Genomic DNA, 26,339 nt, shown 5'->3' with positions numbered 1-26,339 from the left:
AAATTATACTGGAGGAAAAACTACAAAACTCCAAGAAGGAAACACAGAGGAAAAGTTTTATGATGTTGGATTTGTTAATGATCTCTTGGAAATGACACCAAAGACCAAGGTAACAAAAAAATTATACAAATTACTTGTACTCATCAAATTTAAAACTTTCGTATATCAAAGGACACTATCATCAGAATTAAAGGCAACCCATGAAATGCAAGAAAGTATCTGCAAACCATACATCTGATAAGGAGTTAATATACAGAATATATAAAAAACTCCTACATTTCAACAACAACAAAACAACCCAATTAAATTTGCCCAATTAAAAACTGGGCAAAAAATGTGTTTCTTTCCCAAAGATGATATACAAATGGCCAGTTAGCATGCAAAATATTCAACATCACTAGTCATTAAGGAAATGCAGATCAAAACCCCAATGAGATACCACTTCACACACATTCACATTAGGATGGCTGACATCAACACAAGAAAAAGAGTACGTGTTGGTAAGGACGTGGAGAAACTGAACACCTGTGATTCCTGGTGCGTCCATAAAACGGGTAGGGGATGCACACCTTGTGGGAAACAGTGCGGGGGTTCCCCAATAAATTAAACAAAGAATTAGTCTATGATGCAGCAATTCCACCTCTAGATAAATACCCAAAAGGATGGAAGAAAGGACTCAAAGAGCTATGTGTACGCTCACGTTCATAAAGTATTATTCATAAGAGCCAAAAGGTAGAAACCACTCAAGTGTCCAATGACAGATGAATGGATAAACAAAATGCGGTATACACGTACAAGTCAGTCTTAAAAAGGAATAAACTCTGAGATGCACTACAACATGGATGAACACTGAAGACAGGAGTGAAATGAGGCATTCACAAAAGGACAAACACTGTTAGGACCTCACTTACAGGAGGCAGCCAGAGTAGTCAAGCTCACACATACAGAAAGCAGGAGGACTGTCAAGGGCTGGGTGGGCGAGGGAGGGAGAGTTGTTGTTTAAGGAGGACAGCGTTTCGGTTCGGGAAGATGAACAAGTGTTGGAAACGGAAGGTGATGGTTGCACAACAATGTGGATATACTTAATGCCACTGAACTATATACTTAAAAATGGTTAAAATAGTAAATTTTGTCATGTACATTTTACCATTTAAACAAATCATACTGAAGGTCCCCGCCAATATAATACAGCAGAAAAAATTAAGTGGAAGTCACACTGCTCAGAAATGAAGGGGGGAAATGCAGATAATATATGGCTGTCTAAAGAGAAAAATCCCACGGAAGCTACAAAAGAGTTCCTAGATTTAATAAGTGATTTAGCAAGGTCTCAGAACACAACATCAATAACACAAAAACCACCTGTATGACAGCAATGAATATGGAAACCGAAATTTTTAAAAACTACACAATTTACAAACTACTGCAATATAAATCTAATATATAAATTCTGTATGCTAAGAATCATAAAACACTGATTTCTTTAAGTCAAAAAAGACCTAAACAAATAAAGAGATACATCATGTTCACAGATTAGAAGATTCCATGTGGTTATGAAGTCTGTCCTTCCTATCTGGTATGGATGGAGGTTTCTGTGGTTTGGCCTGCGTGACCGACCACCCCGACCTGCACGTGCACAGGCAGGCTAAGGAATGTTGTTTGTGAGACTTGTGCTGCATAAGTGACCTTGGGAGCTGGCTTCCAGGTCAGAAGTGGCCTTTCTGGTCTGGACACTAAGAGCTATAAATTTTGCCTTACATCCCCTCCAGCTCCAGGCTGGGCTGTCCCCCCACCAGCAATGGAATCTGGGAGGGGAGGCAAACACACCTAGCCCAGGCTCCTTGAATATGTAAAGACATGATAATACAGGAATGTGACTAGCTCCAAACTGCACGTACAGAAATGTTTAACTCCAAACCCTGTCCTCTGCCCTACAAATACAGCCCTTATGGGGATGGTCAGTTGGAAGTCTCGCCTGTGGGGAGGACGCTCTGCCCAGGCCCTCCCAATCGAGACTCCAGCCGGGGCTTCCCCAGCTAATGAGGTCGGATGTTTTAAGTGCCCAATTTGATGTAACTCTGTCTTAGTCTCCTTTACTGCTTACTGTTGTTTTCATCTATGCATAGATTTTCCTTTTCTTGGGCGCCTGGGTGGCTCAGTTGGTTAAAGGACTGCCTTCGGCTCAGGTCATGATCCTGGAGTCCCGGGATGGGTCCTGCATCGGGCTCCCTGCTCAGCAGGGAGTCTGCTTCTCCCTCTGACCCTCCCCCCTCTCCTGCTCTCTCTCTCTCATTCTCTCTCTCAAATAAATAAATAAAATCTTTAAAAAAAAATAAAAATAAATAAAAATAAAAATTAAAAAAAAGATTTTCCTTTTCTTCTGTTTCTATTAGATTTTTATATCAATAGTGTTTTTCCCCCTTCAAAACTGAGAATATAGCTGCTATGAATCTTTTCTTTAGAACACTTCCTTCAGTGTTCAATAGATTCAGTGCAATCCCTACCAAAATTTGAGCAGAGCTTTTTGCAGAAATCAGTAAGCTAATTCTAAACTTTTTATTTGGCTTGGCCTCAGGGCATCTTCTCATCCCACTCAAAACTCTCCCTTTACACAATCTTACCTCTAACTGTGGGTTCCATCAACACCTCTACCAAAGATGTATTTTGAACAAAAACTTCACTTCTTCAGTACAGTCCTCACTAGAGAATCAAGTTTCAGACAAGGGAGCTAACTAGCAAGATAATTCAATCAAAGGGCCGGTTATGAGAAGTGGCAGTAATATGCCCAAAAATAGAAAGAGGATTTCAGAGAACATGTGAGACACAGGATGGCAACTACAGCCAAGGACCGCCTTTGTTCGGGTGAGTCCTGTGGTTAGAAGCACTAATCAAAAATATGCAAACCTCCTGCATATTTAGGATGGACCATGGTGGTGAGAGACGTGTCACAGTGTCCTGGATATCACTAGCCTATTCTCGGCTAAACTTGTTGTGAGGGTCAAGTTTGGGACACAGCCTCCCTCGCCCTAAGAACAACAAAGGGCGGGATGACACCTAAGAAATTCATACAACAGCTAAGAAGGCTTTTCACTCATGTGGGAACAGAATATACTGCAGGGCCCTGGTTAGGTCTCGGTTCTACCGCCCACACATACCTTGTTTTGAAATGAGAAACTGACAATAAACAATACAGACAAGTGTCTTTTCATTTCATTAGCACAATTTATTTTAAATACTTTCCATGAAAAACACTGAGTTTCTAGATTTTCAGAGGTGGCTGTATTAGAAGACTTTGACAATATGGCTTAGAGTCACTTCATTAAAGCCAAATCCCATTTTCACCCACTGAACCCACTCAGACAGAAACGGTCCACCTCTGAAATCAATAAACTCAAATGTTTCAGTCTCTGACCATAAGTTCCTTCCTTTGTGGTTCCTCAGTACCTTTCACCTAGAAGTCAAAAACAGTAGATTCCTCCCTGACACCCACTCTACTTACATTATAGTCCCTGGGTCCTATACATCCTAGTCTACTATTTTTGACCCCTATTACACCTTACAAGTGACCTGCTAAATGCCTAATCCAATGGATACGTCTGTGTTTTATCATTTCTACCACACTTAAAATGCCATACGCCTTCCAACCTGAAACTCTGCTGCTTTCAGTTTTATGACACCTCCTCTCCTTCTTGGTTTTCTTCTTTATCTTTAATCATGGTTGTTTAATGTCATTGATCTGAGAACTCACGGAGCCCAAACATATCTATATTATAGTGCATTGTAATTTTTGGTTTACTCGTTTCTTCCGCCACTGGCCTGTGAAAGACTCGAGGACAGGGATGGCTTCTTTGAATTGTGTCGTTCCAGTTCTGATCGAGACAATCACTTAGGAAGTCCATAATAAAGGAAACTAAGGGCTGGATCCTGAAGTATTCAATTTTACTAAGATACTGTTAAACTGCAAGGTCACTTGGGGGATACAGATTCTGACCAATCTTTTAGTGACATTTCATTTCACAGAAAAAATTCACAAATAACAAACTTCAAAACATACCTAGCCACTGTTGCTGAGATATTTCACACCAGTATTTCCTCACTGAGAGAACGTCCTTGAGCAGAATGTTGCTACAATCCGCTCCATAAACAGCACCATTAAATGAATCTTTCACTGTATCCATGATATAATTCAAGAGTTCTTGACATTTTAGTCTGGGTGCTCCTATTTAAAAATAAACAAATAAAAACATATAAATCTTAAGAAACATAAGAACACTTGGAATTGCAGCTATATAAATAATCCCATATGGGACACTACTATTAACTAATCACTTTCTCATGGAGCAGGGATTAGCAAACCATGGCCCACGGGCAAAATGCAGCCAGCTGCCTGTTTCTGGAACTAAAGTTTTCCTGGGCCACAGTCATGTCCGTTCATTTACATACTGTCTAAGGCTACTTCCATGTTACAACAGCAGAGCTGAATAACTGAGACAGAAACTATATAGCCTGAAAAGTCAAAAACATTGACTGGTCCCTTTACAAAAGAAGTTGGCCGATCCTTATGGGAATATATAGCAAAAACAATCATCCATCCTATCCTTAAAAATTCACAATTTCTAGCACTAGACCTAAAATGATCCAAAGTTTCTTTCTTTTTTTTTTTTTTTATTTGAGAGAGAGAGTGAAAGAGAGAGAGAGCACAAGAGGGGGGAGCGGGAGAGGGAGAAGCAGACTCCCTGCTGAGCAGGGAGCCCGACGCGGGACTCAATCCAGGGACTCCAGGATCATGACCTGAGCCGAAGGCAGTCGCTCAACCAACTGAGCCACCCAGGCGCCCCTGATCCAAAGTTTCTTGGTACTTTACAAAGAATGAATTCATTAGAATAACCTAAGATTGTAAGGAGGATGGGGCACCTGGGTGGCTCAGTCAGTTAAGCATCTGCCTTCGGCTCAGGTCATGATCCCAGGGTCCTGTTCAGCAGGGAGCCTGCTTGTCCCTCTCCCTCTGTCCCCCACCCCCAAATCGTGCACTCTTTCTTTCAAAAAAAAAAAAAAAAAAAAGATTGTAAGGAGGGTATTTGGCTTTGAAAACCAAATTACTTTCATATCATACAAAAGTATTTGTGGCATAAATATGTAAGGCTGTAATATTTCCAGTTTTATTTATTAGAGGTCCTAAAAATTCAGTATTAATGGATATATTCTTTAAGGCAACAAAAGGACATTTAAAAACTGTCTCTTATTTTCAGCAAATCACACTATTAACAATCACACAATATTAACAATCTTAAAACGGCATATAATGTTTTTTATTATAAGCTATGAACAGATCACAAGTCATATATATATCTGATTATTTTCTATATATTTAGCGGTTTCTTATGAGGAGTTTAACATTTTCTTATCAAACTATGGTAAATAAGTAAACACTGACATAACTGTGTATCATTTTCACTTGTGGCTTATATCACACTTTCAGGCACCTGACCAATGATGAAATGTCCAATCACATTCCTCTGCTGTAACACCCTGTGCCCCTCTCTTACAGTCCTTACAACATTCTCTTAACTGTAACATCTGCTATATTATAACATCCCTAAGGAATTAATTATTCTCTGTAAGGTAACACAGCCTGGTAAGTGTACTAAATAGTATTTGCTTAGTAAACATTTATTAACTGCATAAATTAATGTCACGATAAAATCATATTTCCCTATGGTCTTAATCTCAACAAATTTCCTTCCTCCGCCAAATTTGAGAAAGGTTTCAAGAATTATGCTGACATTCTTTTCTACGAAAATCCACCTCCAAAGGACAACTACCTTGGCTAAAGAGAATTTAAGGAACCTCATAAAACTTAACATTTTACAAAGCTGGGTTTTCTCTTCTCTAGGCTCCATCTGTGCTTCGTGCAGAGCAAACACCTACATAAAAGAACAAATGATATTTGCTTATTGCTTCCTTCCCAGCTGTCTTTTTGGAATCTGTTTCTTTCATCATACCTTGAATACCAACGCTAAGTCTGGACATGTGTTTAAATTCCCATCAACTCCCCAACTCTTTGAAAAACATAAAGTGAGAGGATATGATAGTAATGCTCTGGTTTTGTTCTGAGATTAAAGATGTTTAAGTTACAAAGTCAAACTTGAAAGAAGCCTCAAATAAAAACACGACTTTTCAACCATTTAAATAATCTTAAAGTGATAATTTCATCTAGTCATTCCTGTAAACCGACAGTGATACTTTCACATTTCCCAATGTGATCCCCACTGTTAATTTTGCAACTGAAGGTTTTTTCACCGTAAAGCAAAATCACACACTGCAAACTTTTCTGGTGGGCAACAAATGGGCTTGGGTATCTTTCTCTCAATAACTCTGCAAGTACATATTAAAATCTGTTAAGAACCCAATGTTAGCAGCCAAAAGAACAAATTTTAATAAATGCAGGGCTATTATACTGGGCAAAAGCAGGTGCAGAGTATTTCAACGTAGCTTTCCTCTGTCTATGCCGGAGTCCCTGACACGGGCTTGCCACTGTCCAAACTGGCACCTCAGAGCTGGAAAACTAAATTTCTGCTAAACCATTGCTTTTGAGACTCAAGTCTCATACCACCATTCCGAAATATCATTCACTAACCATCTATATCCTTCTACTTAATAATGTTTACCAACACTGGGCTTTCCTGATTCTTTTTATTTCATTAAGTTTCTTATTTCAATTCCAGTATAGTTACCATATGGTGTTATGTTACTTTCAGGTGTCCAACAGAGTGATTCAATGGCTTTTCTGATTCTTAAACTAAACCTGGTATCACAAAGCCACATCTTTATATGTGAAGAATAAACAAAGTCTGAGCCCACGAGTCCCTAAACAAACACTTCTACTTCCTGCTTTCAGCGTTGTATGAAGCCAATTTCTTTACATAAGCCTACTGGAATCCTGAACTTTGGGTCAAAAATATCAACTCTTTAAAATATCCACCGCCCCAGTTCAAAACACGAAATATGTGGCTCGGCAAGAGCAAAAAACCACTGGGTATTTTTTTTTTAATCAATAGCGGGCATAGTGTTACTTAAGAGGGTGGGTTTTGACTGCCAAGAAAGCTAATGCTCACTCTGCACCAATCAGAATATAGCTATAATTAAGTCCTACACTAAACTGAAGAAAATTCAGAAGAGAGTGACACAAAAACTAGGTCATATGAGCTGAAGGAAGTACGTCTGTTTAGAGAAAACAACTCAGAGGAAATGTCACAGCTAACTTCAAATATCTCAAAGGATATCATTCTGAAAAAATTTATTAGGATTTTTCTGTATTATATCAGAAGACAGAAGCAGTAACAAAGGAGACAGGTTTCACCACTATTAAAGCTATTCCAAGATAGGAAAAAAAGCCTAAAAGGTATGTTCGATCATTAAGGCTACACCTAAGTGCTAGGAACAAATAGAGGGGATCCAAGAAGAATGCGTACTTGGAATACTAATTTTTTAATCCTTCCAACCTGGAGACTATCATTCCATGCTTGCATAAATTCCTCCAAATATTTGAACCGATCATATATTAAAAACCATTATATGCACTAGAAATTAGAGTTAGCACCCAACTTTTACCTCACCATATTCCGACCAAACTCGTGCAACAATAACCTTTTAAACCAGCTATTTATAATAAATAATAGCACTTACTTTTATTTGCACATTTGATGAAGTACTTGACCAAACTACTGATTTCTTGCATCTTTTTCTGCCTAGTGGCTTGTGTTGAGGCTGATACACTTGGTTTCGCTGTTCGCAGACATTCTGTTTCTTTCTGAACATATTTCTGCAAAAATCTTCAAGAAAACAAAGTAGAATTTCAGAAACTTTTTAAATGCTTAAATTATTACAACAGTTTGAAAAGTCCTTTATGCCACCACAAAGAGAAACTCTCAAGCCACAATGCTGCAATCAATGTACCAGCTAAATAAAATAATTTCCTCTTTCAAGGCCTCAGCCCCACAATACCAATTTAAAGTCTGTTCTGCAAAGTTCTAGACTGTAACCTCCATGATTTCTGGTTGTTTTACTGCTTGTTTTCTCATTTTATTATTAAAAGCTTACAATGCTATTAGGGCTCTCAGCTCTCTCTTGTTATTTTGTACACAACCCAACCCTTTCCCAGGTAGTTGGCAATGTTTCTAGCCTTTGAATGAAGCCTGCCTAGAAGATATTCATGATTAGCTGGAAGTGCCAGGTGCCTACTGGACCTACCTGATCAGCTTATGCAAAATAATACTCACCTTTAGATAGCAACTATTTTTGTGGTATTTGAAATTAAGTAACCAGAGAAAAAGAAGCATGCATTTTTTATGTTATCTGCACTGAAATCTGTAAGTCCATCCAGTACCAAGTAAGTGGTAAAAATAAAAGTTCTAAACACTTAAGAATAAATGAATATACTTCCCCCTTGACTGAAAATGGTATTTCAAGCTTCCCAGTATTCTACATTAGTTTAAAATATTTTATTCATTTTTCCTAAGTTTTACAACCCATTTCTAGTTACAAATGGACTTCAGAATGCACAAACAATGAATCATGGAACACTTCATCTAAAACTAATGATGTAATGTATGGAGATTAACATAAGAATAAAAAAAAATTAAAAAACAAAAAAACAAATGGACTTCAGAGTTGAAAATTATATCTTAATGTAAAAAAGCATCAATTCTGTTTGGCATTCCAGTCCAGCAATCAATTGTCTTTCCAACGCCTGATTTTTTTAACTGCATTCCTATAGAAATTATTCTGTAATTGTTTTCTTAATTATAATTTAGTATGTAGCAGTTACTCAGAGCAATATTTAAAGATATAAAAGTAATAATAAAGCATTTATAACTTAATTTTATTCTCAAATTTGAAATAGTCTTTTTTTATTTTATTTTTATTTTATTTTTTTTTGAAATAGTCTTTTTTTAAATAAACTCCTGAATGAACAAATATGAAAGGAATTATCTCTAATCTTGAGTGAGATCTGAGAACTTTTACTGAAAAATGGCTTAAAAACTTTAACTTTTTCTATATGAACATCCTTTAAAAATCATGTTTCAGATAAATATTAAGCACCAACTTTATATGCAAGGCACAACAATATATAGGAAGCAAAGATAAATAAGACCAACATACACAAAAATATCACAACAAATAAAAACAAAGAGAAAAATAAAGACAGTAAAAAAAAAAAAAAAACCAAAAAAAAAAAAAAAACGAGGATGGGGGGCGCCTGGGTGCCTCAGTCGGTTGGGCATCTGCCTGCCTTTGGCTCAAATCATGACCCCAGGGTCTTGGGATCGAGCCCTGCATCAGGCTCCCTGCTCGGCAGAGAGCCTGCTTCTCCCTCTCCCTCTGCCTGCCACTCTGCCTACTTGTGCTCTCTATGTCTCTCAAATAAATAAATAAAATCAAAAAAAAAAAAAAAAAAAACGAGAATGGAATACCTAAAAACAGCATCCCAATTCAAGTATTTGCTTTGTTTGGAATCTGAATGTCGATCTAAATGTTGAACAGTTTCAGGATCCCGAATCAGGCGCTTAAATTTCTCAACTTCTTTCTGAAAATGAAAAAGAACACAGTAATGGGTTGCCAATCACACACTCATTTCAAGAAAAGATTAAATTTCAGTAATTTACTACCCTTCGTTCTGTAGCTCTATCATGTTCTAGTTGACGGCAGCAAATAAGCAGATCATTAAGTGCTAAACTCATGGTTCAGAATTTCAAAAAGCACATCACTGTAAAAAAAACACACAAATGCAAAATTACTTCAAATTGTGGTATTAATATATAGTCAGATCAAACTGTACAATTAGAGGCACGTTATGATCAAACATACAATGATTTTTCTTAACGTTTCCATATTCAAGTGAGATTTTCTTAGAGTATATCAAAACAAAGCCCCAACATGCAAATGGGTACTTATGTGCAATAGCAGGATAAAAATAGAAAACATATACTTTATTGTTCTGAGACCTTTCCTAAGAAACATGATAATTAAATTAAAATGTAAAAGATCAACAGAAGACAGCCAGATCAAGAATAAGGAAAAGAGGGGCACCTGGGTGGCTCAGTCATTAAGCATCTGCCTTCGGCTTGGGTCATGATCCCAGGGACCTGGGACAGAGCCCTGCCTCAGGCTCCCTGCTCTGTGGGAAGCCTGCTTCTCCCTCTTCCACTCCCCATACTTGGGTTCCCTCTCTCTCTCTGTCAAATAAATAAATAAAATCTTAAAAATAAAAAAGAATATGGAAAAGAAAGGAGTGCCTGGGTCTCAGTCAGCTAAGCACGTCTGACTCTTGGTTTCCGCTCAGGTCATGGTCATGAACTCGCAGTGGTGAGATCAAGTCTCTGCGACGATGAGCTCCATGCTCAGCGCAGAGTCTATTTCAGATTCCTTCTCTCTCCCTCCTCCTCCCCACCCCCCACCCCGAGTGCATGCTCACTCTCTCGAAAATAAATCAATTTAAAAACCTTAAAAAAAAAAAAAAAAGAGCATTTAAGGATTTAACACTGACCAGCTTAACTATTTAACTCTTAACCATTTAACTCTTACATGGAGTGACAAGGTATGTCATTTGTTGAGCCAAAAGCTGAAATTGCTTATGCTTTGGAATTGCTATGTAGGAGGTTATCAGAGCCAGTAAGCCTTGCCTAGCACTTAAGTCTCAACTGGCTTTATGGTTCTCATTTAAAACATAAAAATACAAGGACAATTATGCTCCTGTGTTTGTTTTTTTAAAGATTTTATTTATTTATTTGACAGAGAGAGACACAGCGAGAGAGGGAACACAAGCGGGGGGAGTGGGAGAGGGAGAAGCAGGCTTCCCGCCAAGCAGGGAGCCCGATGCAGGGCTCGATCCCAGGACCCCGGGATCATGACCTGAGCCAAGGGCAGACGCTTAACGACTGAGCCACCCAGGTGCCCCTCTGCTCCTGTTTTAAAAGGGAATCAAATACTACAGTACCAAAAATAAACTACGTTTTACTGTGCCTTAATGCCACTGCGGTAGCACTCCTCCTCCTATGTTTTCGGACATATCAAACCTTCCTTTGATAACCATTAAAAAAAAATTCACATAAAAAAAGCATTTTGTGTCGTTATTTCTGACTCTTGTTACAAAGAAGTTTCCTTTTTGTTAGACTATAAATGTTTACAAACAAAAAAACATGCTTTTTTTTGTCCTTGACATATCTCAAGAGGAAAAAGGGGAGTCCTTTTCCCATCCATTCATATAAACTCCACTCATTCTTTAAAGATCAAGTATGTATCTTTGCTGTTGTTTAACTCAGTCGTAAAATTGGAACTGAGAGACCACATCTAATCTTTCTATAAAGGAAGAAATCCGTCCTACAAAATTATTTAAACACTCATTTTAAACACTCAGTGAGAGCACACTACCTAACAAGCCTACCTATTTCGTTGGTAGGTAGCTCTAATTCGCTTCTCCATCTTTATTCATTGGTTGTTGTGACTCTTTTATCCCTATTACAACATCCTTTACTTTGCTGTAGATTATAGGTTATTTACCCAAAGGTCTTTTTCATTTGAATGTAAACTTCTTGAGGAAAAGGGCTATTATTTTTATTTTCCATTCCTTATGGTTTTATCTAGGTCTCTTTCCCCTTCATAGTCAATCTTGGTTTAAAACCCTCTTGATTGAGTCAATAAGGAAAATAAAACTGGGATTGTAAAAAATGAAAACACCTTAACAATATCCATATCCAAAGAACCATAAACATAGGCATGTTTATTTCTAAGTATACTGAAGATGTTATTTATAACGTTAAAAAAAAAATGCAGGTTTATTGACCATGTGACACTTCAGAAAGATGCAGCCCCAAACTTCCTTTTTTCTTCTAAAGCTGTGGTTTTTCTATTTGTCTCCTTCTGTGTTCCTCTCTTCCGTTTCTCAAAGACTGATTACTTTGAAGAAAACCAAACAGTCAGGAAACGTTCTTTCACTGATACATGCAAGAATATTTACAGGGCCACTACTTGTTTGAGGTACTATGTCAGGGATAGCTAGACATAATGAATTAAACAGACACAACTCCTTCCCTTCTGGAGTCATAAATGGTGGGGGAGAGTGACAATACACAAGTACACTGAAAAATCAATGCCTAATTCCAAAGTATGATAAACGACTCAAAGGAGGCAAATACACAATAACAATGCAGAGGATCGCTTTTGCTAAACTTCCAGGGAACACATCTCAGCAGAGGTTACAACAAAGCTAAGGTGTGAACTGGCGCCAATCAGAGAAAGAGCTGGAGGACCAATTATTTTGGGGAAGGAGACTAGTACCACCCAAAGGTCCTAAGATGGCAAAGTTCATGGTGTGTTGAAGGAATTGAAAAAACCAAAGGAACTACAGAGCAGTCAGAGTAAAAGAGGAAACAGATAAAGTTGAATTCAATTGATATATTAACCCAGAACTAAGCCCCCTACCAACATGCAACTGAAACCATACATACTTCCTGAACAACAGTCTCTTAAGTGGCAAGTCCAACCTTCCTTTTTAGATTTCAATCAAATTGGTGGCTTTGCATAATTTGACAATGATGCTTCCATCGCATCTTCCTGCATCTAATTCTGCCCTTGGCATGCCATTTTTTTCTGGAGTAATAGTGTGGGCTCTGTTGTTAGATTATACTGTTTCAAATCCTGCCCCTGCCCCTGCCCCTTACAGGATGTATAACCTTGGACACATCAGCTAATCTCTCTAAACCTCAGATCTGTCAACGATAAAATGAAAAACAATACTAGAACTTCCTTCAGAGTTATTGTTAAAGATTCATGTACGGATTTGCCACAGTGCCTGAACACAACAAATGATCAATAAATGTCACAAATCACCATTCTTCCCTTCGTTTCCTAAGTCTCTCTTGATGGTTCCTCTTTCACCCACACCTGCAAGACTATCTCTGTCAGGGCGCCTGGGTGGCTCAGTCGTTAAGTGTCTGCCTTCGGCTCAGGTCATGGTCCCGGGGTCCTGGGATCGAGCCCCGCATCGGGCTCCCCGCTCGGCGGGAAGCCGCTTCTCCCTCTCCCACTCCCCCTGCTTGTGTTCCCTCTCTCGCTGTGTCTCTCAAATAAATAAATAAAATCTTCAAAAAAAAAATTAAAAAAAAAAAAGATTTTATTTATTTATTTGACAGGCACAGCGAGAGAGGGAACAAGCAGGGGGAGTGGGAGAGGGAGAAGCGGCTTCCCGCCGAGCGGGGAGCCCGATGCGGGGCTCGATCCCAGGACCCCGGGACCATGACCTGAGCCGAAGGCAGACACTTAACGACTGAGCCACCCAGGCGCCCAAATAAATAAAATCTTAAAAAAAAAAGACTATCTCTGTCTCCCTACTTCCCACCCGATGTTCTCCCAGTGTGACCTCATCCATCCCTAAGACCTCAACATGCTGAAAATGCCCACATTTATTTCGTTCAACGCCAGACCTCACTCTTGAGCTTCTGAAACCTTCCACGCTTTGTGTCTTTACACGCATTTCTCCTCCTGCGTGGAGGGCCCCCACCATCCTCCTCCGGGGGCAACTGAACAACTCGAGGTCTCCTCGCAGAACCTCATTAGCTCCTCTACGATCGCGGTTCTCCCTCCACGATCACCCTGAGCTCTAAGAGTCCTTTTACTTCTCGGTACCTGGTAAAAACAGCAGCGAATGCTCTTGAGGGCTCACCACGGGCAAGGATTCCCTCCAGTGAGACAGGGCAGCGCGGGCACCCACATGTGTGCCAAAATTCCAAGTCCAGCAACGAAATTCCTGAGTCCGTGCTCTTAACCACGCCACTCTAAGCCTCAGGAGATGCTCGTGGGTTAAAACTAAGCAACAAAAGGGGGGGAAACATGGTTAGTCATCTAGTTAAATCGGGGCCTTAAAATGGCAGGGACAGGGGACGCGCAGGAGCGTGCAACGGGGCATCTGGAAGAAGGTTCGAGGCTAAGTCCGCTAGGGGCTCGGAGAGAGGGCGGGAGGGAGACGGTGCAGCGAGCAGGGAAGGTCCGCGCCAGAGCAGCGGGCGAGACCGGTCGTCGGGGGCGGGGGGGGGCCGGCGCCGAGCGGCTCGGACACGCCTGCAGCCCCCGACGCAGAAGCCACCGCCCGCTTTCCACACCCCTAACGGTGCACTCGCACAGCCAACGTGGAATTTCCTAAAGCGGCGGCGGCTGCAGCCTAAATCCCCGCTCCACTCACTTCCCCCCGCGGCCCCAGCGGCTCCAGCCAGGTGGACACCCACTATTCCCGCTTCCGGTTCAAACGCGGCGTGACCACGCAGCCCGGATCTCCCGAAGAAGAGGTGAGGGTCACCCGGAAGCGGGTACCATCTGCTCATGCGCGCCGACCCCCGCACGCTCTGCGTCCTTGCGCTCGCTCGCCTCAAAACATTCGGCTCTTCGGAGCAAACGCTCCTGCGCGTTACCCGCCAATGGCGTGCGTCCTTGCGCCCGCTGCCCGCCCCCTGGCTCCGGCCGCTGCGCCTGCGTCCCACCTCCTCGCCACCTTCAGCCCCACCCCTCAGAATAGGAGAACGGAAGTGACGACAGTTCCGAGGGGGACGGAGGCGGGTTTCATTTCGGCGCCTTTCTTTCTCGGGCGGAAGCGATTGGCGGACGCGGGGCGAAAGAGGCGGGACAAATTGCCGCGGGTTCAGTGCCGCCACTGGAACCGGGAGATGCGGCGCTGGAGCTGTCGCTGTGTTGGCTTTTACCTGAGTCTCGTCTCCTGTGGCGGTTCCTGCTGCGGCTTCGGTCATGTTGTTACCGTCGGACATAGCGCGACTAGTCCTGGGTAAGCGCGGGCGCGGGAGGGACGGGTAGCGGGCCCGGCTGAGCAGGACGGAGCGACCTTCGGGGCAAAGGTTCTCCCCGCGGTGGGGAAGTTGGGGCTCTGCCTCCCCGCCTGCAGGTCGAGACCTGCGGCGGTTCCCCTGAGCCGGGCGCTCGGGCAGCGTAAGCCTCTTTGTGTGCGGGGGCTGCGCTCCCCGGAGGCTGCGTGGCGCGGGGAGGGCCGAGGAGAAGCGCGGGGCGGAACACCTGAGGCCCGGGTTCGGAGGGGGAGCCAGGCCTGCACGCCTGGTCGGGGCCCCCGGAAGGAGACTTGTCAGGGCTGGGACCAGATTAGGGAACACGAGGACGTCCCCGGGCCGGCCGGTCTCGTAGAGAGACCTTCGCGACGTCCTTCTCGTGCCCCGCCCCGGCAACGACGAGTTTGGGGCGAACGGGGGTGATCGTCCCTGTCCATCCCTCGCCCTCCCTGCCGCGGTGAGTAGCCCAGCGCAGGGGGTCTGAAATGCCATCTGCATGTTGCAAGTAACTGCAGCCATTCCTCATCTGCCGACCGGCCAGAGATTTCAGAGGAAAGTGCCTTCCAGGTGAACGTGTGCTAGTCCTGCTGGTTCGTTCTTCCTCCATTTGAGGACGGTTAGTGTCACGGGTCTGTCGTCAGGGAGTACTGTCCGTGTGGGGAAACGGGTTTTGTGGTTGCGTGTCCCCGGGAAGAATCGAGAGGGTCGTGCTGCCGGGAGCGAGAGCCCTCGGAAGCTCAGACCCCGAGCCGGCGGTGTGCAGACCTCGTACCCGACACCCCTGAAAGTAAATGGTAAATATCTGTGATGAAACTTCCCTTAGTGTCCGCAGGAATTACTGTCCTTACCCTATTGTTAGAAAAGACCCATTTGTCTTACTTTTTTAAATACCCAGCCTTACCGGAAAACTGGCCTTTGTGCTCGGGGCTTTTGGTGAGCACATTGTGCAGGAAACAGGAGAGGGTAACGGTTGCACGGCCCTTTTTGGAGAAACTAGTGACTTGAGAGTTTTAATTAACATTTTGTTAATGTTAATCTTTTGCCTGCTTTATCAGAACTGAATTACCAGTAGTTATTCTCCATCTGTTTCTGTGAGAAAAAGCTGGCTGTCTTGTAATTGTTACATTTACTGGGATTATATGGAAACCCATTTAAAGTAGACTTTAACACTGTTCAAGGTAACATTGGCGTACTTTATTTTTTCCTCCTGGCATATAGTTTAAGGATTTTTGGGTTTTAGCAATTTGGTAATCCACTCCAGTTTCAGTAACTATAGTTTTTAATAGGGTTTCTCACCCTGGCCCTATTGACATTTGGGGCCAGGTAATTATTTATTATGGGGAGCTGTCCTGTGCATTGTGAGATGTTTAGCAGCATCCCTGGCATCTATCCCTTAGATGCCAATAAGACCCCACTCCCCCCCACTTATGACAGTAAAAGGAATGTCTCCAGGTATTGTCAGTATGTTCCCTGGAGGGTAAAATCATCCCTGGTTAATAACAACTGATCTTAAAGCAATATGGTTTTCTACCTGGAATAATTCACACCAAATTGTATTCTCCACAAACCAGCTGCTCTGCTTGACTCCTCCTTTTTTTAATGGATAAAAATTCCAAATTCATTGTTTCTTACCCTAAAAATTCTTTGTCATTCACATTCCATTTTAATTGCCACCAATCCTACTTAATATGCCCCTCCCTTGTGCCTTCTTTGGGACTTCTGTCATCGCTTCTGATATAGTCATGTTATTGATATTTACTGTTAAGAAAAATCTGCCTAAAGCATTCATACTACATGTATTCTAAAAGAAAAAATGGTGCAGTTATCAAAATCTCAAGTTTTGCAAAAGAATACATGATACAAAAAAAAAGGTCTCCCCACACTCATTCTTACTCTAATATTATGTCTTGAAGCTCATATCAGCACACACAGATGTATAATTCCAAAACTTAGAGGCTTAAAATTGTACCAGTTTCATTATTTTGTCATGATTCTTCTTTCAGTACCCCCTCCTTATCTTCACCTCTCTTTTTGTCTACTCCTTTTCTTCATAATGTTCTTTAAAGAAATCTTTGGGTGCTTAGTATCAGACACTGTTAAATGCTAAGAATAGAGAAGTAGTTCTCCTTAGAGTTCACATAATTAGGTTTCTTTACCCTCAGGCATGTGCCCCTCCCGCACACAAACCCCAAAATACTTTACCTAGACCTCACCACACATTCTATCTAATTCTATTTAATGCTCTGTGTCACCCTTTTACAAATCAAAGAATGAACTCTACTTCCCACCTGCCTTTCATTCTTCAACATACCGTACTGACTTGAACCTCACTACACGTAACCAGCCCTTGCTCCTCAGCGATGTCCAGCAGTTGTCTTGCTGGAATCTCTGTAAATATTACACAGGCCAAAATACATCAAAGTGTTGCTTACTACCTTTGGGACACCACTTCGGTTTTCTCAGTGTGTTGTACAGGCTGCTCTGTGGAACTCACTCTGCCTGCCCCTCCTGCTTGATCTCAGCTTTTCAGTGTCTGCCCTGTGCTGTAGGCATGCCAGCTACTTGGGAGTTTCTCCAGATGGAAGCCACGGTCTCTGAAACCTTTCCTAGCAGGTGTAACTATAAATGTCTCCTTAAGTGCTTCAGCAGCCTTGTACCTCACTTCTGTGAAACCCTTACTTGACCATGTTTTAGCTTTGCTTGTGTTTACTTACTTTAGTGAAATATACATGACATAAATATATGCAACATTTTAGCCATTTTTAAGTGTACACTTTGGCATTGAGTACATTCACATTGTTCTGTAACCATCACCATCATCCACCTGTAGAACTTCATCTTCCCAAACTGAAACTTAACTTTTGTCCTCATTTTTCTTGATCTGGGATTAATAAGACAGGCTTTGAAAGTTCTTGGAAGCCCCCAAAACTGTAAAGGTTTACATCAGGTGGGGCATTTTTATGAGTGAAGGGGCCAGAACGTTTTTTGGATTTCTAAATAGGTTTGTTCTTTCTGTGTGAGTCAGAATCCATTCAGGAAAACTGAAACCAATCTGAGTATTTAACGTGGAAGGATCTAATGAGGGAATTGGTTACACTGGTTGCACTGGTGATAGAAAAACTAAGACAAGCAGCTTATGTGAGCCAATTTGTACAGCGGCAACGGCAGGAAGCCACTGTGATAATTAGAAGGATGAGGACTAGGAGAAACGAAGCAGTCCAGAGACCCAGTTCTCTCGCTGGAAGATGCAAAGTAGACTTTTCTGGTGAGGGAGCGGTAGTCACAGAGGAGAATCTACTAAAGCAAAACTACATGGCTTCTTCCAGCTGCCGTCCAGTCCCCCCCCCAGTGCTTCCCATTGTTTGAACACAGCCAGAAGAAGCCAGCTGACATGGAGCCTAGGAAACATTGCCTGTGTGGGGTCAGGTTTCCTATCACACAGCTCAGAGCAAAAGAGAGAGGAAGAAGAGATTTGAAGGCAAACAGAATCAGAATTGACACACCTGAAAGGTCAAGAGCCACTGATCCTATTCACCTTTACGTAGCTAAGACATTATAAATATTTAGTAAATATTTACAGAAGTGCAGCTGTGATCATAACATTTCTTTTTTGCTTACTGAATATGTCATTTAGTCAGATTGTTACTCTGTTTTCTATTAATCAGACTGTCTTTATATCCTCTTTATTCATAAAAATGTCATTGATGACATTTACAGCTTTTTTGGATCCTTACCCATTCTGTCTTTTCAGTTGTATCTCCATCTGTTCTCCATCATATACGTTGTGCTTTCTCCAAACTGGGCACGTCCCCCAAACATGTTCTCCATGTATACTTTTCATCAGCTTTTTTGGGATTCCCCAAACATCCTTCAAGACTCACCTCTTCTTTGTAACATTCATAATTTTTCCCAAGTTGGTAATACTTTCTCAAGTCCCTCTCCTCCCATAAAATAAGTCCTGTTGTCTTACCATCTTTGCTTTGTATTACAGTTATTTGCATATGTATCTTCTGGGTCCGTTTAGATAACTTCCTTATAGACAGAAACTTCGTTATTTGTAGATCTAGTAATATAAGGCACTATGTTAAGTCTTCCCAAGAATTGCTTACATTTTTAAGTAATAATTCAGAAACTTCTGGGAAATTATTAGAATATGTAAAGGAGATATTTTGAGGTCAGGGGGTTTGATATCTCTTGCTTTCTTCATCAGGCACCTCTGTCTTTAGCTTTCCCTCTCCATAAACAGGAAGAATAGAAGGCAGACTCTTGGCATCTCAGTTCCTAAAATTTGAATACTCTAGATATAGTTAGGATTTTATCTTTCCTTCTCTTTTCCAGTTATATTTCCCCTTCAGTCTATTTAACTTGTGCTTATTTCTACCTCCATTGAAAAGCAGGCCGAGGACAATATTATATTAAGAAAAAAGGAAACTCAGGCATGCTTTCTTACCTATTTGTACATCTTTGTCAGTAAGTTTGCACAAAGGATAGTTATTTTATTCTAAAGATGTTTTTAGTAAGGAGTAAAAAGAAATAATCACAAATGTTAATTGAAAGAGTAATTATTTGTATTCTAATAAGAGATTATTGCTCCCTATTTTGTATTTTCATTGTAACATTTGAGATTTGGAATAATTTATACTTAAAACTTTCTCTATTATTCTGATAGAGAATTACAATCAAGTGTTCAACAATGATAAATAAGATTTTTATAAGTAAATAAGTGGTTAACCATACATATATTGTTAATATGGAAGTACTCAATTATTACTTTAGAGCATTGTTTTGGAACTCGTAGGACAAAAGTAAAACAGAATACATCAAGTCTAACCTAAAAATACGAACTCTAGGAGCACTTGGGTGGTTCAGTCGGTTAAGCATCTGACTCTTCATCTCAGCTTAGGTCTTGATCTCAGGGTTGTGAGTTCAAGCTGCGCATTGGGCTCCCCACTGGGCATGGAGCCTACTTAAAAAATAAATGAAATAGGGATGCCTGGGTGGCTCAGTCGTTAAGCATCTGCTTTCGGCTCAGGTCATGATCCCAGGGTCCTGAGACCGAGCCCTGCATCGGGCTCCCTGCTCGGCGGGAAGCCTGCTTCTCCCTCTCCCACTCCCCCTGCTTTCGTTCCTGCTCTCGCTGTCTCTTTCTCTGTCAAAAATAAATAAATAAAATCTTTGAAGAAGAAATAAAAAATAAGAAAGGGGGCACCTGAGTGGGGCAGTTGGTTACGCATCAGACTCTTGGTTTTGTCCCAGGTCATGATCTCAGGGTCGTGAGATCGAGCCCCGTGTGGGGCTCTGCCCATGGACACTGCTGGAGGTTGTGTATCCCTCTCCCTCTGCCCCTCCCACTCTGCTCTTGCTCTCTCAAATAAATAAATCTTAAAAAAAATAAATAAAATGGGAACTCTAGATTGCCCAAAATTGCGCATGTGTTTTTGGTTTGGGTTTTGGTTTTTTTTATTTATCTTTAAGTAATTTCTGTACCCAAAATGGGACTCGGTCTTCAAACCCTGAGATCAAGAGTTTCACACTCTACCCATTGAGCCAGCCAGATGCCCCTGAAGAATTGGGATTTTTTCATCTGAAGCAGTCATCAACCTGGATGGTGTTCTAATTCCACCATCCAAATCACATTAGTCTAGAATAATTTGCCCCACCTTCCGGACCACTTGGGCTATGTGATTTCAGAATGCTGTGGGGATTTGGGGTTTTTTCCTTTTCTTGTAACCAGCTGTAGATCCTGGAAAAACCATTTAATGTCTTCTGTACTCAGTTTCCTCTTCTGCAGATTGAGGAAGCCCAAGGTCCATCTCAGGTCTAAAATTTGTGATTCCTGGATAAATCTGCTTGGAGGAGGCACTTGTTAATGTCTCTGGAAGGGCTCCTAGCATCCTGCAGCCCAGCAAGAAAATGAAGCTCACATACTGAAGAGCCACCTAATGACTTAATGGGCTTTGATGTGGGAGGCTAGGTTTTAATTTTCTCTTAGAGCACATTCCCTGGGGTAAAGTGTACTTTGCAGTGGAATAATAACAACCACATCAGGTATTTCGATTGCTAGAGGATATCTCATTTAGAAATCAGGTGTAAGTCATATGCCTCTAACAGTTTTTACCATCAGAACAAAATAAAAACTCTCAAAGGAATGTTTATACTTGGGGTATAAGTCTGTAGCAGTGTCAGAAGTATCTAAGAATTAAGCATTTATAAATATTTAAAACAGTGAAATCACAAATACTAATTCTAATAATCTCTGTTAAGTTTGAGTAGAAGCCAAAAGGAACTAGCAAAGTCGCTAGGAACACTTTAAATATAAACATAATCCTATGGTCACATCTAACAACCACATTAGAAGAGTTGGGGGAAATGCGGAAGTTGTCTATGCAAGCACAGAATAGCTCTACCCATGGGAAAATGGATCATGTGGAGAATGCTGGAGTCTCTTTCCTCTCTTAGAAATTGCTTATAATGCTACCAGACAGAAACCAGGCTGCAGAATAAAATAAAGTAAGCCATTCTGCCTGAATTTCCAGGATTTAGCTACCCACATCCCTGTACACATGCATCATAGCTTTACACATGCTCTAGGTTTCTATGATTATGGACCAAAGATACTAAATCTTTTATTCACTTCTTTCTTCCATCTTCTCAAGGGCCCAGAAAAGTAGCAGTTGCTTGCTCTATGATACGATGGGAGAAACCGAGGTCCAGGAGGTTACGTATATGCTGTAAACTGCTTTTCCTTCAAATGCCAAAAATACTGAAGGAAGACAGTCCTTGATCATAGATTTTTATTCATTTGTTCATTTTCCCATTCATTTATTCTTTTGTCCATTTATTCGGGAACTTGTTCTGTTTTTAACATACCCTACTCTAAGGCAAGCTTCCTATAAATCCATCCCACTCACCCCCCTTTTTTTGCTGTATTTTACTGTGTGTATATACTTCATTCATGTATTCACCACTCGATGGATATTTGGGTTTTATATAACTTAGTTAAACTTACAAAATGTTTACAACCTTGCTTACAAGTTTTTGTGTGGACATGTTTGATTTCATTTGAGTAAATACTGAGAAGTAGGATTGCTAAATTGGGTTTAAATCTATCTCAGGGTGCCTGGCTGACTCAATTGTTAGAGCATGGGACTCCTGATCTTGAGTTCATGAGTTCAGGCCCCACGTTGGGCATAGGCTTACTAAATTAAAAAAAGTTTTTAAAAAATGAATCTACTATCTCGCTATTTGTTTCTATTTGTCCCATTTGTTACTTGCTCTTTTTATCCTACATTCTTCTGGATTATTTTTAGTATTTCATTTTGTCTCCACTATTGGTTTATTAACTTCAGCTCTTTTATTTTTCTATAAAGTAAAGCAAAATTCATCAAGTCTAATCTAAAATGGGAACTCTGGAGTGCTCAAAGTTGGGCATGTTTTTAAGAGCAGAAGGTAAATATCTTAGATATTGCTATTTTAAAATGCATTATAATTTTTAAACACTTTATAGAAGTAATCTAGCCTTCTAACAAGCCTTTTCTCAACTGTATACTGAAGTGTAATGTCTTTAAGATAAACCATAAACTGTTTGATCTGTGATAATTCCTTGGCAGGGTAGTTAGCACTAATGATCATATTTTTTTCTGAGAAAGGTTAATTCTATCACTACATTCAGTCTAGGTTGGTTTCTCAACCTTATTTCATTATTACACCCTTGAGTATTTTTAGACTTTTTCCCCCCTAATCTCCCACATGATACTTTAATGTCACAAATACAGTGTTCATGTATTGTATGTACATCTGTGATTTATGCATTAAAAGGGTGATCTTCTCTTTGTTCCCTTGCCTCTCCTGTACCAATTTTCATCCCCTTAGTGCTATGTTATTTTTGAGAATGTTTGGTCTACAGAAAAGCAAATTCACATTAGGAATTTGATTTCACACCACCACCTGTTAGAAGTCTCAAGTGGTTATGAATACATCTGGGGTGCTTAATACTTTTGAAACTCTCCCATGAAAAGAAATTATCTTCAGTTTAAATTTTGAAACATATAAAAAGCTCCAGCTGCCTGCTTCCAAAGTGACTCCAGTGGTTCGTATACGTTTTAAATTTCTGTATTGGTGAAATCCTAGTAGCAGCTGAGTTATTCCAAATAAGGTAACTGTTAAAAAGCAAGCCATCATAAAAATGATTGCTTCTCAGCTGGCTATAGAATTGTAGGGTTTATATTGGGTTATTTGTGAAAAATAAAAAAAGGGAAAATAGCAATCTATCTTTGATCTAATTTCATAATTGAGATGATTTCATATCATCAGTGTTGGAGATACTGAAGTACTAGTATATGAGATAAAAGGTATACTCTGGTTTCTAAATGTCTTCCCCTAATCCAAAGGACAATATCTTTGGTTTTTTTATTTGTGTATTCTTTGTTTCTCTCTATAGCGTTAGTGAGCAAGCTGTTGGAAAACTGATTCATCAACTATAAGTAGAAAGTGGTGAGTTGGTTCCCAGATCCCAGCTAGGGCATTTTCTAAAATGGGATGACAATTTTCTTGCCCTTTGCTTTTATAATCTTCATATATAATGACTTCATAGGCACTCTAATTAGTCTTTTGACTTGGAGGGCCTGGTTAAAGATAAAGTTCCAGGTGAAAAGAATAGAATTTTAAATACGGAAGTAGATTTTAAATACAGAGGAGACCTAAATAATTGCTTTAGTCATGAAATACCTGAGTATTATACCAGCACTGAGATAAGTCTACTGCAAAGGTAAGTATAAGGGAATCTAGTATCTGATAAGAGGAGTATAGCATGTAATAAGAGGATTCAAAAAAAGAGCCTCTGAGGAAGTGGTAATTAACCGTAGACCTGAAGAATGAGTTGGAATTAGCTAGGCTAAGAAGATAAGCTGCCGAAGCAACAGGAATGGAGTATACAGTGGTCTTGATAACAGAGCATTTGTGAATTTGCAGAATTGAAAGACCAGTTAGTCTGGGAGAGATGGAATGGCATGATAAAAGGCTAAAGAAGAAATGAGGATGCAAAACAAGTAGAGCTTCATATAAGGTGTTAATGTAGGATTACATTTTTTCATTGAGATATAATCCACATCCCACAACAAGTAAAATTCAGTGGTTTTCAGTATATTCACAGTGTTTTGTAACCATCACCAAATTGTTAGTTCCAGAACATGTCCATCATCCTCAAAAGAAACACCAGACCCGTTAATAGTCACTTCCACTTGCCCCCTTCGCCCAAACTCTGGCAACCATTAATTTACTTTTTGTTTCTGTGGTTTTCCCTATTCTGGACATAACATGTAAATGGAATTCTACAATTTGTGGCCTTTTGTATCTGACTTCTAGAACCTTGTTTTCAAGATTCATACATGTCATAGCAAGTTGAAGTAGTTACTTCCTTTTCATGGCTGAATAATGTTCCACCGAATGGATATTCCACATTTTGTCCATTCATTGATGGACATTTAGGTTGTTTCCACTTTTTGGCTATTAAAAAAATGCTATGAGCATTCATGTACAAATCTTGTTTGGACATACTGTTTCAATTCTCTTAGATATATACCTAAGAGTAGAATCACTTGGTGATGTGGTAATTCTATGTTAATATTTCTGAGAACTTCCCAAGTGATTTTGCACCATTTTACATTTCTACCAGCAATGTATGAGATTTCCAGTTTCATCACATCTTTGTCAGTACGCACTATCTTTCTTAATTCTGACTATCCTAGTGGGTATGAATTGATACATCTTGTTGTGGTTTTGATTTTATATTTTCCTATTTACTGATGAAGTTGAGCCTCTTCTCATTTGCTTAGTGGTTTGTTCTTTATATGTTCTGGATTCTAGTTCCTTATCAGATAGATGACTTGCAAATATTTTCTTCAATTTTTGTCCATCATCTTGTGTTTTGTTTTTTTGTTTTTTTTTAATTTATCAGAAAGAGAGCAAGAGACAGATGGAGATAGGGACAGAGAGCACAAGCAGGGAGGAGAGAGAGAAGCAGGCTCCCCATTGAGTAGGGAGCCTGATACGGGCTGATTCCAGGACCTGAGCTGAAGGCAGACGCCTAACCAACTGAGCCACCCAGGCGCCCCTGTCCATTGTCTTTTCACTTCCTTCATAGTATCCTTGAAAGCACAAATGTTTTTAATTTTGATGAAGTTCAATCTAATTTTTCTTTAGTTGCTTGTTCTTTAGATGTCCTAAGAAACCATTAATCCTACATCAAAAAGATTTACACCTGTGTTTTGTTCTAAGACTTACAGTTTTTGCTCTTACACTTACATCTTTGATCTATTTTTAGTTAATTTTATATTTGGTATGAGGTATAATTTCATTGTTTTGATCCAGCTTCATTGTTTTGCATGTGGGTATCCAGTTCTCTTAGCACCAGTTGTTGAAAAGACTAATATTTCCCCCATTGAGCTGACTTGGCGCTGTTTCTGAAAATCAATTGACCATAAATGTCTGGAATGTTAATTCTGTCCCATTGATCTATAGGTCTATCCTTACGCTAGTACCACATTACCTTGATTACTGTTGTTTTGTAGTATGTTTTGAAGTGGGTAGGTGTTAAGTCCACCATCTATTTCATTTTCAAGATTGTTTTAACTACTCTGGGTCCCTTGTATTTCCCTGCGGATGTTAGGATCAGTTTGTCAATTTCTGCACAAAAGGCAACTAAGATTTTGATAGGGATTGTGTTGAATCTAAGAGTATTGACATCTGAATAACATTAACTCTTCTAATCCATAAACAAGAGAGATCTATCTATGTATTTAGTCTTCTTTAATATTTTTCAGTAATATTTCTAGTTTTTAGTAGGATCATACACTTTTGTTAAACTTAATTCCTAAATATTTTATTCTTTTTGATGCCTTTGTAAATGAAATTGGTTTGTTTTTTTGTTTTTTTCATTTTTGGATTGTTCATTGCAAGTATATAGAAATGCAGCTGATTTTATCCTGAAGCCTTGCTGAAGTCACTTACTGACTTTAATAGTTTTTCTGTGTGTACATGGATTCCTTAGAATTTTTTATTTAGGACATCATGTCATCTGCAAATGAGGACATTTTTTTTCCTTTCCAGTGTGGACACTTTTTACTTCAGTTTCTTTCCTAATTGCCCAAACTAGAACTTCTGGTACAGTGTTGCATAGAAACGGCAAGAGCAAGCATGGTCTTGTCCCTGATCCTATGGGCAAAGCTTTGACTCTTTAACCTTCTGAGTATTACGTTAGCTGTGTGATTTTCACAAATGCCTTTATCTGGTTGAAGAAATTCCCTTATATTCCTCATATTTTTATCATGAAAAGGTGTTGGATTTTGTCAAGTGGTTTTTCTATATCTGTTGAGATGATAACATGGTTTTGTTCTTTATTCTATTAAAACAATGTATTGGGCCGACTTTACTCTTTTTTTTTTTTAAGATTTTATTTATTTGACAGAGACACAGTGGGAGAGGGAACACAAGAGGGGA

At 40.1% G+C, this 26,339-nt stretch overlaps 2 protein-coding genes across 8 annotated transcripts in view; one reads left to right on the top strand and one right to left on the bottom strand.

Moving 5' to 3' along the window:
• The window catches only part of ATM (ATM serine/threonine kinase), a 123,092-nt gene extending 108,728 nt beyond the window's left edge, over window positions 1-14,364 (bottom strand). For 2 of the 5 annotated variants that reach the window (XM_035008858.1, XM_035008859.1), the window contains exons 1-6: window positions 13,681-14,082; window positions 11,840-11,952; window positions 9,666-9,763; window positions 9,471-9,583; window positions 7,684-7,829; window positions 4,052-4,216 (exon numbers count right to left, since the gene is read on the bottom strand). In XM_035008858.1, coding sequence (XP_034864749.1) covers window positions 4,052-4,216; window positions 7,684-7,829; window positions 9,471-9,583; window positions 9,666-9,737 — 496 coding nt within the window. In that variant the 5' untranslated portion in view covers window positions 9,738-9,763; window positions 11,840-11,952; window positions 13,681-14,082. Of the gene's footprint in view, window positions 1-4,051; window positions 4,217-7,683; window positions 7,830-9,470; window positions 9,584-9,665; window positions 9,764-11,839; window positions 11,953-13,680; window positions 14,084-14,276 lie in introns of those variants that run through there. The other 3 variants (XM_035008856.1, XM_035008855.1, XM_035008857.1) reach the window with 3 other exon arrangements.
• A 252-nt stretch (window positions 14,365-14,616) lies between these two features.
• LOC118013187 (protein NPAT) overlaps window positions 14,617-26,339 on the top strand; it is a 54,864-nt gene continuing 43,141 nt past the window's right edge. For 2 of the 3 annotated variants that reach the window (XM_035008861.1, XM_035008860.1), the window contains exon 1: window positions 14,618-14,827. In XM_035008861.1, coding sequence (XP_034864752.1) covers window positions 14,791-14,827 — 37 coding nt within the window. In that variant the 5' untranslated portion in view covers window positions 14,618-14,790. Of the gene's footprint in view, window positions 14,828-26,339 lie in introns of all 3 variants that reach the window. The other variant, XR_004679949.1, reaches the window with a different exon arrangement.

This window comes from Mirounga leonina, unplaced genomic scaffold, assembly GCF_011800145.1.
Source record: "Mirounga leonina isolate KUSES-001 unplaced genomic scaffold, KU_Mleo_1.0 Mir_153, whole genome shotgun sequence".
In the NCBI taxonomy this organism is placed as follows: Eukaryota; Metazoa; Chordata; class Mammalia; order Carnivora; family Phocidae; genus Mirounga; species Mirounga leonina.
This window is presented reverse-complemented; position numbering and strand designations above follow the sequence as displayed.